The 12,542-nt window shown below is 45.2% G+C and overlaps 1 protein-coding gene across 1 annotated transcript; it reads left to right on the forward strand.

The window, feature by feature from the left end:
• Positions 1-529: 529 nt before the first annotated feature.
• On the forward strand, positions 530-7,383 carry LOC128460634 (homeodomain-interacting protein kinase 3). The gene is made up of 10 exons (XM_053445878.1): positions 530-635; positions 4,281-4,471; positions 4,579-4,770; positions 4,907-5,088; positions 5,190-5,313; positions 5,410-5,529; positions 5,627-5,719; positions 5,827-5,996; positions 6,112-6,655; positions 7,321-7,383. The coding sequence occupies exons 1-10, from the start codon at positions 530-532 to the stop codon at positions 7,381-7,383; spliced, it is 1,785 nt and encodes a 594-aa protein (XP_053301853.1).
• Positions 7,384-12,542: the final 5,159 nt, after the last annotated feature.

The raw sequence follows: 12,542 nt of genomic DNA on the forward strand, positions 1-12,542 counted from the left end.
TCCTCATTTCAAATTCCTAGTGTAGATCTCAACGTTTACAATGATATCAAGTATCACACGCTGGAATACGGGTGTGGGGGTGGGGGGGACATGTGCAAAATGATGCTTAAAACTGAGAGCATATCTCCAGTGTTGGAAATGATGCAGTCATAAAGATAATGGAGCCGGCAGTTTTAATATTTCACTTAATGTGGACATATGGCAGCAGAGAAGGGGGGAACAAGATGATACTGATGCTGTCAGACAGGAAGAAACTTTCTATCTTTGCAAGCTTGTAGGTGCTGATAGGAGAAAAAATGAAACCCATCGTCCACAGAAAGATGTCGATTGAGTAAAAAGCTTTTCAGGGTCTTAAAAAAGTTCATTTCCACACAGAAGAATGAGTGTCAGCTCGGAGCGAGACTTTTCCAAATCCGACACACTGACGCACAAATCGGAGGCTAACCCGGGATGGCAGCGACAACAGGAACAACAGGTGTTTGTGTTTCCGAGGGATTCGAGCCAGAGGAGAATGAGGCAATCAGTTACCATGGCGATGGTGAAGAAGGAGAGCGAAGAGGAGGAGGAGGAAACCGACTGCTTCGTTCGGAGAGTGCCACTTACAGGCTTTGATGATGATAAGGGCTGCTGCCGGGGTAAACAACATCACAGCATTAAAACACTGAGAGAATTGGGGACTCGAGAGGATCAGGTTGTGTTCAATGTCATTTTTTCTTTTTTCTCTCTCTCGCCTCATCCTTCTTACTTACCCCCCACATCTGCCCTCAAACACACAGACACACACACAGACACACACACAGACACACACACACACACACACACACACACTCATATCAGCCCAGGCTACCTGCGGCTGCTCTGCTGGCATCATGATGAACAGCGAGGAATGGTGTAACCATGGCAACACTCTGACACAGACTTTCATCCGAGTGCAGGGTGGGTATTTGGTCATATATATATACTGTATATATGTTCAGTTGGTGAGTTTTGTTGTGTGTGTGTGTGTGTCTGGCCTTGCATAGAGGGAAGCTAGGTTTTGACTGATGGTCTTTTTGGGGAAGTCCTGATTGGGGGTCTGTTAATGCAGCACGGTGAACGTGTGTCCCACTGCCACTGGCTAGATGTCATCAAACGTGCTCCTCACACTGTCTCACTTTCGCAGGGTGAGGACGGGGGAGGTATCAAACCAGCGAGGCCACAATGGCAGGCGGAGACACTTTTCAATCCCTTTGGAAGATAAAGAAAGAGAGAGGGCCGTGAAAAGAGAGGCGGCAAAAATAAAAAAACAGTGATGAGATAACGGTCCTGGTACAAGCGGACCAGAGCAAGACGAGGAGAAGGGATGAATTAAGAAAGGGATACAGCGAGAACTCTAAAGGAGATACGGGCAAAGTGTGTGTGTGTGTGTGTGTGTGTGTGTGTGTGTGTGTGTGTGTGTGTGTGTGTGTGTGTGTGTGTGTGTGTGTGTGTGTGTGTGTGTGTGTGTGTGTGAGACAGATGACAGTGGGAAGCGCCTGACTGTGTGTGTCTGTGTAAGACTGAGCAGGCGAGAGGGTGAGGTAGAGATGAGAGCAGTGGAGGATGTTGAGCTGAAATCTTAACTAACACAAGCACTGGCACCACACTGAGAGGAAGAGCTGAAACCAGACCTCAGGGCTTTAGGCTAATTAAGAAAAGAAAGAGGCTGCGTGTGACTCTGTGTGTGTGTGTGTGACAGTGCGTGTGTGTGAGGAAAGTGGAATAACAAGCTGTTTATGGATGTGTGATTGAGTGTTTGTGTTTCTTTGGGCAAACTGTAGCTTCATGTCACCTTTCTCTCCCTGTTCTTTTGATATAATGTCTCAATCTCATCTTGTCCATAGGTCAAACTGCTTTTCCCTGTGTGTGTGTGTGTGTGTGTGTGTGTGTGTGTGTGTGTGTGTGTGTAAGAGTGTGTAAGAGTGAGAGTGTGAGTGTGTGTGTTTTCTATCTGTCCACGGAATGGGCTACAGAGACGGCAGCAAAATAATATTGTCACCTTGTGAGTCGGGTCAAAGTGCTGATTTCTATTCAACGTGACTGAATTGCAGGTTGGATCACATGATGTTGTGTGAGCCGTGATCCATATGCTATCAAAAAGTCCTTCAAGGGATATCCCACTTTTTTGTGGAAGCTTATTTTGATGCTTTTGGCCATCATCCCTTTCGTTTAGATAGCACTTTAATCACCAGCATTATCGTTTCACTCAGGGCACAGAGAGACATCAATCACCTGGTCCTCCAAACTTAATGAGGAAACATCGGGCCCCCCCCATTTGGATGCAGCTAATAGGACTAACAAATACAACTTTATTTGAAAGTTACACCAGAAGTGACCGTATCCAAAATAAAGTCCCAAATAAATAAAACTGAACTCACAAAACCACTATGGGCTCAAAGTAAAATCACTTATTAGAATAATTATGTTGATTTTCAAGGTCACAATTTGAATGTGTTATTACTTGAAAAGGTTTAAATTCTCCAATGTTCAGAAAATGCATTAATTTCATCAAAGTGTCCATTGCTGACGCTACTCCTTTCAGCCTCTGTCTGAAAAACATGGCTTTAGCTGCTGTCTCTTTAAGAACCCCTCCTGATGAAGCCAGTCTGCTCTGATTGGCCAGCTGGTTCACTCAAGTTTAATAGGTCAACTGCTTCCGGTGTATTTACAAAATATAACCGCCACTCTCGATCTACCTGTATTTGTTTGGTGGTGTGCCAGACTCAATGCTAGTGAGTTTATGCAAATGTCGGACAGTGTGACATCACACGTATGGGCGGGACTTCTGAGGCGTTTCAGGAGCCATGTTTTTTGTCAAGTTAAAGGAGCTCTCTTTACTGCGATCGTTTTAACTTTGCAGATAATTTACTTGCACAAAAAACTAAATAACACACAAGAGGAAATAAACACTGAAAAGGAATGTTAAGAAACCTTTAATGACCTTTGTCTTGATTCTTTTTCTGACAAATACTTGTGTAAAGAGACTATGAGTTAGTGATGCTTTATCCTTTGGTTTCCAGCCTCTTTCTGTGCATCTGACTGCTCGGTTCCCTCGTCTCTGAAGTCGGTGTCTGTGCTTCGTCTGTCTTCTCCGGCTGACTGCACACATTCGTCTGTGTCTAGTTGACTCCAGAAGTCAGAGACACATGTATTTAATGGTGCCAGGGGATCTTTGGATTTTTGGCAAACTTTCCAAAAGATTTTCAAACAATACATTAATTAAAAAATCATTCTCATGATTATTCACACTCTCAGGATCCATGCTGTTCAATGCAGCGCTGCTTTTTACTGACTCTGAGTTTCAGACTTTTTCTGTGATTGGACGTTGTGCTTGTCACTCCATCGATGCTCAGTTTTGATTGGCTCCCTGTAATTTATACTGGAGTGAGGGTTCAGGCTATGAGATTGACATTGATGTTTTAAATGATACATATTTTTGTTTTGTCCAGCGGGGACCAATAAAGGTTGTTTGAATTTGATTTAAAAAAAAAAAAAAAAATACATAGGACATCACATGTTGTGAGGTCACATAGGCAGATCTTTAATGGAAAGGAGGGCTTTGATGGCACCACCACTAAAGGTGAACTGAGGTTCACCTGAGTGGTCGGGGAGAGACACTAGATCAAAAGACTCTGGATTACAAATCGTTTCTCAGCTTTTCATTACTGAACAGCAAATACTGGACATCATGTTATCCTGGGAAACTCCAGAAGATTCTTCTGCTGACTCAGGTAAGACTCTGAAAACATAGCAGCCATGCTAGCAGAAGAAGCTATTGTATTGTCTATTTCTGCTAGTATGACTACTTCTGCAGTTCCTGGTGCAATTTGAATGTCGGGGCTCACAGACACTGTGACGCTGTTCTGTTGTTTACATTTGAAAAATCGATCACCAGTTAGTTCAAGTGTTTTAGTGACACACAACAGCAGCTTGTGTGTCACCTTCTACACTGACTTCATGTCCAAGAAAGAACAACTCATTGTTTGTGACCTGAGGCCAATGAGGTTTTAGCTGTTTTATCTACAGCATCAACATTATCTTGTCTGATCTATTTACGGAAACATAAATAACTTAAGTCATCAGGAAATCAACAAAATGTCGGTCAAATTTTTTATCTTCACATGGTCTTTAAAAGACAACCAGAGAAATGCAAAGACATGTGACTCCTGTTGTGCGTTTGTTCATATTGCGTCGACTGAATGAATCTCTCACACTGAAAACACACATGTCTCATATTCTGTCTCCACCATCTCTCTCCACAGTTTCATTGACAGCACCTGATGCTCAGGACGGCCTCATGATGCACAGCAGCTCTTCCTCCTATAAGATCCTGGACTTTATAGGGGAAGGCGGCTTTGGAACAATCGTCTCGTCCATGAACCTCAGGACCAAACAGATCGTGGCTGTGAAAATCCTGAAGGAATCCGAGTTCGCCCCGGACGCTGAGCATGAGGCAGGAGACTGAAGTCTTTGTTTATTTTCCTGTGCTCCATCAGAACATGTTGCTGCTCACAAACTGTTGATAGTGTTGTCTTATCACGTCTCCTCTTCTCTCTTCAGGTAACCATGCTGAAAGTAATCAGTGACCTGGATGTGGATCTCGTCAACATGGTCAGGTTCCATGAAGCATTCCAGCACCTGGACCACACCTGTTTGGTGTTTGAGCAGTTGGACATGAGTGTCTTTGACCTGCTGAAGCAGCGAGAGTGGGAGCACCGTCCTCTTGACGAGATCCGGCCAGTTGCCAAGCAGGTATGTAGCAGCCATCAATGCATCATGAAACCAACACTCTTATGTTAGAGAGATCCCCAAAACCTAAACCAGACACCTAACAATAGCACATGGAAGAAATAATTCTAAATGTTGTGTATTCTTTGTGTCCCTGCAGCTCTTGGTGGCCTTGGATGCCCTGAAGGGTCTCGGGGTCCTGCACGCGGACATAAAACCGGACAACGTTATGTTCGTGAACAGGAAGACTGAGCCCTTCAGGGTGAAATTAATTGACTTTGGCTGCGCCATGATGGCGTCCGAAGTCCAGCTGGGGATGGATATCCAGCCGTGTGGGTACATGTGAGTTCATCCTGCACAGCATCTGTTTAGCAACATCATTTTCTCTGCACTGAAATGTTCCAACAGATTTTTCTTCTGCGGCTCATGTCTTTCCTTCTCAGGGCTCCAGAGATTTGTCTGGGTCTCCCAATCACCGAGGCCATCGATGTGTGGGGGGTCGGGTGCGTGCTGGCATTCATGTACCTGGCTCAAAACCTGTTCTCGGTTAAATGCGAATATAGAATGGTAATTAACATCTAACCAAACATATTTGTATTTATTTTTCATATTCATAGAGAATGCAAGTGGATGTGATTCTCATGATGTGTATTCTGTCTGCAGATGAAGAACATGGTGACATTGCTGGGCCTGCCGCAGGACCACCTGCTCCGCGCTGGCAGGTACAGCAACCAGTTCTTCATCGAAGAGGAGGGTGAAGACGGTCCATCGTGGAGACTGATGGTAGAGTAAACATGTTCTTCAATGTTTGAAAATTCTATTGGAGCATTTTTAAATCATACTGCCCTGTTCTCATCTGTAATACTTGTTGTTCCTTCAGACTGCAGAAGAATTCACTGCTGTTAGTAACGTGAAAACAGAGGAAGAGGAGAGTTTCATCAAGCAGGCAAACTCCCTCAACGACCTGATTCATGTGAGTACTCTCTCATGTGTTGAACAATAAAGACTGGATATGTACCAGTAAGTTATCTGCCAATCGGGAGATGGATCATCTGACCTGAAACCTGTTTTCAAATCCAGATCCATCCAAAGTTGGGGGCGGCTGAGATGAAAGACCGCAAGGCCTTTGTGTCTCTGTTGGAGGGGCTGCTTCATCTCGACGGGGATGAGAGGATCTCTCCTCATCAAGCTCTGGAGCTGCCCTTCATCTCAATGAGCCACCTGAGGTGGGACGTCCACAGCAGAGACTAGTAAGTGTCCACATGTCCTTTCACACTGGAACTAAACACATCAGGTTGGATGGACCGATGGTTTTAATGAATTGACAGTGACTGATTTACAAATTGATTGTCTTCCCTCATCCAGTCTGACCGACTCCGAAGAAGCAATGGGGTTCTGCCCCAATGACGACAGCTTCCGCTGGTCATCCTCAGACAGCGGCTCCTCTGGCTCAATGGACCAAGACTCCTTGGATTCTGTGGAGGCTCTAGACTCCACAAGCGACACCGATGAACTGTCCTGGTGTTCTGACAGTGTGATAGAGTCCACAGACACCGCCTGTTCGCCAACTTTCATTGAAACCAGTGAGGTGCTCTACAAAGGGTCTGACCTGAAGACCAACTCAAGGGCTACCTGGGTCTGGTGTCCCATCATGGATGATGACACCAGTGAGGAAGTCTCCGGGAGTTGTAACGAGGCGGCAGACGTCAGCGCTGCAGCCGCAGCCTCTCACGTCACCGCTGCAGCCGCAGCCTCTCACGTCACCGCTGCAGCCGAAGCCTCTGACGTCACCGCTGCAGCCGAAGCCTCTGACGTCACCGCTACAGCCGCAGGCTCTGACGTCACCGCTGCAGCCTCTGACTTCACCGCTGCTGTCTCTGACTTCACCGCTGCAGCCGCAGCCTCTGACGTCACCGCTGCAGCCTCTGACTTCACCGCTGCAGCCGCAGCCTCTCACGTCACCGCTGCAGCCGAAGCCTCTGACGTCACCGCTACAGCCGCAGGCTCTGACGTCACCGCTGCAGCCGCAGCCTCTCACGTCACCGCTGCAGCCACAGCCTCTCACGTCACCGCTGCAGCCTCTGACTTCACCGCTGCAGTCTCTGACTTCACCGCTGCAGCCGCAGCCTCTGACGTCACCGCTGCAGCTGCAGCCTCTCACGTCACCGCTGCAGCCGCAGCCTCTGACGTCAGCGCTGCAGCCACAGCTTCTTCACGCGGAAAGAAAAAGCTGCTGCGAAGAATTAGAAAATTCTTCTCAAGCCTCCTATGCTGCTGCTGTCCGGAAGTGGAGGACTGAAATTTACTAAATTTTAATACTTTCAATATTCAAAATGATTTTATGCCTTGAATAATTGTTGTCTGTTACAGTGTGCAAATAAAATCTATTGATTGTATTTCAGTCCAGTGTCTCATCATTATACATACACAGAGTCTCAGATCTCAGGATGCTTTCAGACACATCCAGATCTGTATCGTAGCATCGACCACTTGTGATTGGATAACTCGGTGGATGTTGATCACCTGGTGGAAGCTGTGACTTAGTGATGCTCAAACCCTTCATTCCACCCACAGTTATTCTCTAGTGTTCTCCAACAACTTATTGAATCTCAGCAGGTCCTCACTCTGCAGCCATGAGGCAGAAGCAGATCCAAATCATGTTCCCCTGAAAAGGAGGAGGCCTTTGAGCTCCACCAGGCCCTTTAGAATTAAGACTTATGTGACCTCCAATTGCAGCAGTCAGCGTGCGTGTCACCAACTCTATACACTGGTGAGAGAGAGAAAGTTTGACGGTGAACTGTTCATCCTTGGAACAGGAGATTATGAGTGAGACAGGTGTGGTGTGTCTGTCTCCACCCTGGTGCCACATGTAAAGAAGAAAAACATTATTTCCTCTCTGCACATTCTGATATTGATCAGTTATTGTGCCACAGATTCAGTGTTTCTAGGTGAGAGGCCCCAGTGTTAATGTGCTGTGGTCAGTTTTACAAACACATACACACACACACACACACACACACACACACACACACACACACACACACACACACACACACACATATACAAAAATGCATTTCAGAGTAATTGACTCACTGCCGCTTCCCCCCTCCTTCTCTGTAACGGATCTATTGACAGCAATAGATTCTGATACACTGTGTGTATTACTGCGTGCATGGTGTGTGTGTCTGTGTGTGTGCGTGTGTTTGTATGTGTGTGTGTGTGTGTGTGTTTTTATGGGTACAATGCAGTGTAAAGCACTTTGAGTGGTCGATTAGCAACGTGCACTTCATTTTCTCTTTCACAACTTTTCAATTAAATTACCTCATGTGGGAATTAATAGTAAAATGAGGGAAATATCAGTTAAATACAGTCTGATGTGCAAAGGGGGTTGTGATGTCTCTTTCTGCGATGGTTCCTTTAATTACATGAAAAATTTCCTCATTATTGCCTAAACCTCTGCTGGTATGTAGTCATAAATTATTACGATAAATCCAAGAAAGGCCGACCCAGGTGGGCACAACTTCCAAGTGAAACAGAGAGAGTGAGGTCCACTGTGATAAATTAAGTAGCATTGAATCAAATAATAATTTAACAGCAGGATTAAAAATGTGTGGACGGAGCTGGAACCTTACTCTCCAGCATCACTGATGGGTTGGATGGTTGAAAGTGAGCTACAATGCACTTAACCACTGCACCTGACCATGATGTCATGGTGTAACGAGCCACCCTTGAGTACTAACATACAAGTTGCAGAAAATGTAGAAATACACACTTACTCTTTGTTTAAGATGTACAGATAACGAATTCTCTCTTGAGATGGTGTCTGCTGCTGCAAACCCTGAAGAGAATACAACATGTTGAATAAAGCAAAATTTAGCAAAGATGCTTGTCCGTCACTGAACGTGTTTTTTTTTTGCCAAGAGCTTTTGTCATTGTTGTATTTACAACAAAGCGACGCTGGCCTCAACAGGTGGATCGGTGGCCTCCACGCTGGCCTCAACAGGGGCGGCTGAGGAGTAGAGTGGTCATCCTCTAACCTGAAGGTTGGCAGATCAATCCCCAGTCTGACCCATCTGCATGCCGAAGTGTCCTTGGGCAAGGTGCATGAATGTTTGTGTGAATTGTTGAATTAAAAAAACGGTACTGTAAAGCGCTTTGAGTGGTCATCAAGACTAGAAAAGGGCTATATAAATACAAAACCCAAACCATTTACCGTTTAACCATCCTCTCTGGCCCAACATGTCTCATGATTCATTGCACTTCCTTGACAAACAGTCTTTCACAGAGAAAGAAAGCGAGGCGAAAGCGTCAGAAGAAATTATTTAAAGATGTAAGCACTGAACCCAACAGCTAATGGTACACATGTATGTACTGTCTGCATCTTCCCCTCAAACTGAATTACACTCACCAATATCATTTATTGCAATTTAACCGTGAACCTGCTGTAGATTGTGTCTGTAAAAATCAATTTGTATTCACAGCCACACTTTAGCCACTGGTTGGTGCTGCTGATTAAAAACCACACCGCTGTTTGCCTACACACCACTTGTCAGGCCACGTCTCACGGCTCACACTCATGTTAGCACAGAGAGTTATAACACACGCCACCACAAATCAATGCATGTTCACATTTCAAACGCATTCGTCACCAGCCGTCAATCAATGTGGCCCAGGACTCGGCCCGCCTGATTGGTTTCGGGCTGCGACCTTGGTTCCACAGGGAGCCGCACACATCAGCGGGTGTTAACCTCGAATGATTCAGAATAAAAAACACCTCACCTGTCTTTTACAAATCCAGTTCAGTGGTGTCTCAAGAAAGGACAAGTGAAAAAAATAAAAGGAAGATCGACCCTGGCTTGTTCTGCTTTCTGAGGCAAATACGGTGTCGATTTAAGTTTGAAAACTCCAATTGAGTTCAGCCAGATTAATGCAGCTCTCCAGTGACTAATTAAGTGGACATCTGAAGCGATTTGTGTACTTGTTAATTCATCCCCTCAACGAAACCCATTTTTTCTAGTGGTGAGGCCCTTTCCAATACTCCAATAGTCAATAAAAGGCTCACTAATGGATGACACACTTTCCTGCAGAGAGCGCATAGGACTGAAACGCTCCCTTTTGTCTCCCTGCCTCCGTTTGTGAAGCACCGCATGAAGATTATTTGTCTGATTTCTACCAGGCCGAGCCTACGCTTCTCTTTGTACACAGTCAGCACAACAATGGAGACAATAATGTAAAAGCTTTCTATCAATTTACTCATCCTCAAGGTAGAAAAACATCAGCAACCCGGATGGTCTCGTAGTTTGTGCGCTAATTTGACTGATTGGGGAACAATAAGAAGCCAAAATGCAAGTAAACAGCAATTCTATCATCAATTTATCGACCAAAGACAGGGTCACAAGTACCAAAGGCTGAATGTGCACATAAAGGTATTGTTAGGGTACGTCTCTACTTTTGGGAAACACACCACTCGAGTCCTTCTGCATGTTTGAAAGCGAGTGAGGGTCCCTTTAATCTTTGAAACCAATGGTTAGATAGATAGAGCACTGGGGTTTTAGCCTTGAAGACACTTAGCTGTTGTTACTGGAAATTTGTTTCTTACCAAGGCTTAAAGCCTGTGTGTGTGTGTGTGTGTGTGTGTGTGTGTGTGTGTGTGTGTGTGTGTGTGTGTGTGTGTGTGTGTGTGTGTGTGTGTGTGTGTGTGTGTGTGTGTGTGTGTGTGTGTGTGTGTGTCAGATATAAAAGAGATGCATCATAGCAAGAACAACAGGTCAGCCATAGTTTCATTGAGTGGAATGTTTCCATCTTCCTGCCATGCACTGATGTATGTGAATATGGGCCTCTAAGAGTGTGTGTGTGTGTGTGTGTGTGTGTGTGTGTGTGTGTGTGTGTGTGTGTGTGTGCATACTTTCAAATGCAGTGATGACATTTCCAAAGGTGCGAGCGAGATGGAATATTAAAACGCCGAGTCACGCCAACTCTTTTAATGGCCTTGTCTTTGGGCCTTTAAAGACGCTTGACATTTCCTGTCAGGGTCCTCTGCAATTTGATTTTGCTTTCAGGGGCTTCAAAGTTGAATCAGTTGTGTTGGATTCTAACATGTTTTGTGTGTGTGTTGTTTCTTACAGTTGTCTTTTCTTGTCAAGCGGTAATGTGAGGTGACCAAATGGATATAATCAGCATTGACTCCCGGTGGTGGGAGCTGATGGAAATGTGTCACCTGAGCCAACGCGCTAATTTCCACTTCTTTATTTTGGCAGCCGAGCACCTGAGCAGCTCTATGACGTACATGGAACTTCCCGCTGTTGTAATCATTGTATTTTACATCTTGGGAAAAACGTGCAACTGCAATTTCTTCCTCCACATGGTGCAAAGTGCAACACTGGCAAGGCAGGGAGAGAGCTTCCCAGCACATTTGTGGAATTGAGCATGACAGACCAGTGGAGATTTCCTTTCCACTCTTTAGCAGGTTTAACCACGTCTAGAAAACTTGTGTATATCCGCTAATTGTAAAAGTAGAATTTGAAAGAGCAAGGTGAAAGAGAATTAGACTGGAGGCTGTATTGTGTGTGTGTGTGTGTGTGTGTGTGTGTGTGTGTGTGTGTGTGTGTGTGTGTGTGTGTGTGTGTGTGTGTGTGTGTGTGTGTGTGTGTGTGTGTGTGTGTGTGTGTGTGTGTGGTAACAGTAGGTAGGTCAGCACCGTTCCATTACTCGATCAGCTTGTAGACTGAAATGGAGTAGGACGTCCGTGCAAACTATCGCCCTACCTGCAGACTTGAGAGGCTCAGAGGTAACGGCTCACATGTCTGGAAAAAAAACGAAAACAAAACCCTTGAGGTTGCCGGGTAGTGAGTCATCACGTCTTGTCACACCATGCTGCATTATTGCCCTTCTTTTCCCTCTTTCTTTTTTCTCTGCAGCAGCATCTGTCGTCCTCCGTCCTCTCTCCATCCTTTCTCATCCTGAAGCTCGTTTGCTTCCAGAGGCTCATCCCGGCGTCGGAGACGTGCTCGGAATCGATTCTCTGATTAATACAGGAGACAAACACAATTAAAAATTGATTTGTGGCTCATTATTGACCAATGTGAATAATTAACCGAGGTCTCTATGGCCATGCACGCAGGGACTATGTTCTGGGGTATGGTTGGTGTGTGTGTGTGTGTGTGTGTGTGTGTGTGTGTGTGTGTGTGTGTGTGTGTGTGTGTGTGTGTGTGTGTGTGTGTGTGTGTGTGTGTGTGTGTGTGTGTGTGTGTGTGTGTGTGTGTGTGTGTGTGTGAGAGTGTGTGTGTGAGTGTGTGAGAGAGATTTTACTGCAAATTCTTATATTGTGGAGACCATATGCTGCAAGTGGTGGTACTAAGGCTGCACACACAAACACAAAAACACACACAAACACAGGTTTATAGTTCTATCTTAAGCTGTTTTCAGACATGACCTCCAGATAAAATTGAATGCCTTTCACACATGCACAACACAGCGGGAGGTTGTCTGCACAGATGCGTCAACAACAGCATCCGAGAGGTCGAGCAGGGTGAAAAACTGTCTGCTGTAACCCTGAGCCTAACATAAACCTAACCCCATACCTAATTGTAACCATAAACCTAAAAACAAGTCTTAACCTGACCAATATTTCCTCACTTTCCCAAACTGTCATTACTTTGTAAAGTCTCTGTTAAACATGGTCCTCTCAAAGATATAAGAATATAAAATACAAACATGCAGAGAGATCAGCTGCTATAAATCATCTGTGTTAAATTTACTCTGCTGGTGTGTGTGTGTCAGTGTGTGTGTGCGTGTGT

Source organism: Pleuronectes platessa, chromosome 17, assembly GCF_947347685.1.
Source record: "Pleuronectes platessa chromosome 17, fPlePla1.1, whole genome shotgun sequence".
NCBI classification, from domain to species: Eukaryota; Metazoa; Chordata; class Actinopteri; order Pleuronectiformes; family Pleuronectidae; genus Pleuronectes; species Pleuronectes platessa.

Bases quoted from the DNA above. Each gene is read 5' to 3' on its own strand.
- LOC128460634 (XM_053445878.1), top strand. From the start codon at position 530: ATGGCGATGGTGAAGAAGGAGAGCGAAGAGGAGGAGGAGGAAACCGAC. The intron at 5,314-5,409 runs GTAATTAACATC...TTCTGTCTGCAG, and splicing joins TTAAATGCGAATATAGAATG to ATGAAGAACATGGTGACATT. The intron at 5,997-6,111 runs GTAAGTGTCCAC...TCCCTCATCCAG, and splicing joins GACGTCCACAGCAGAGACTA to TCTGACCGACTCCGAAGAAG.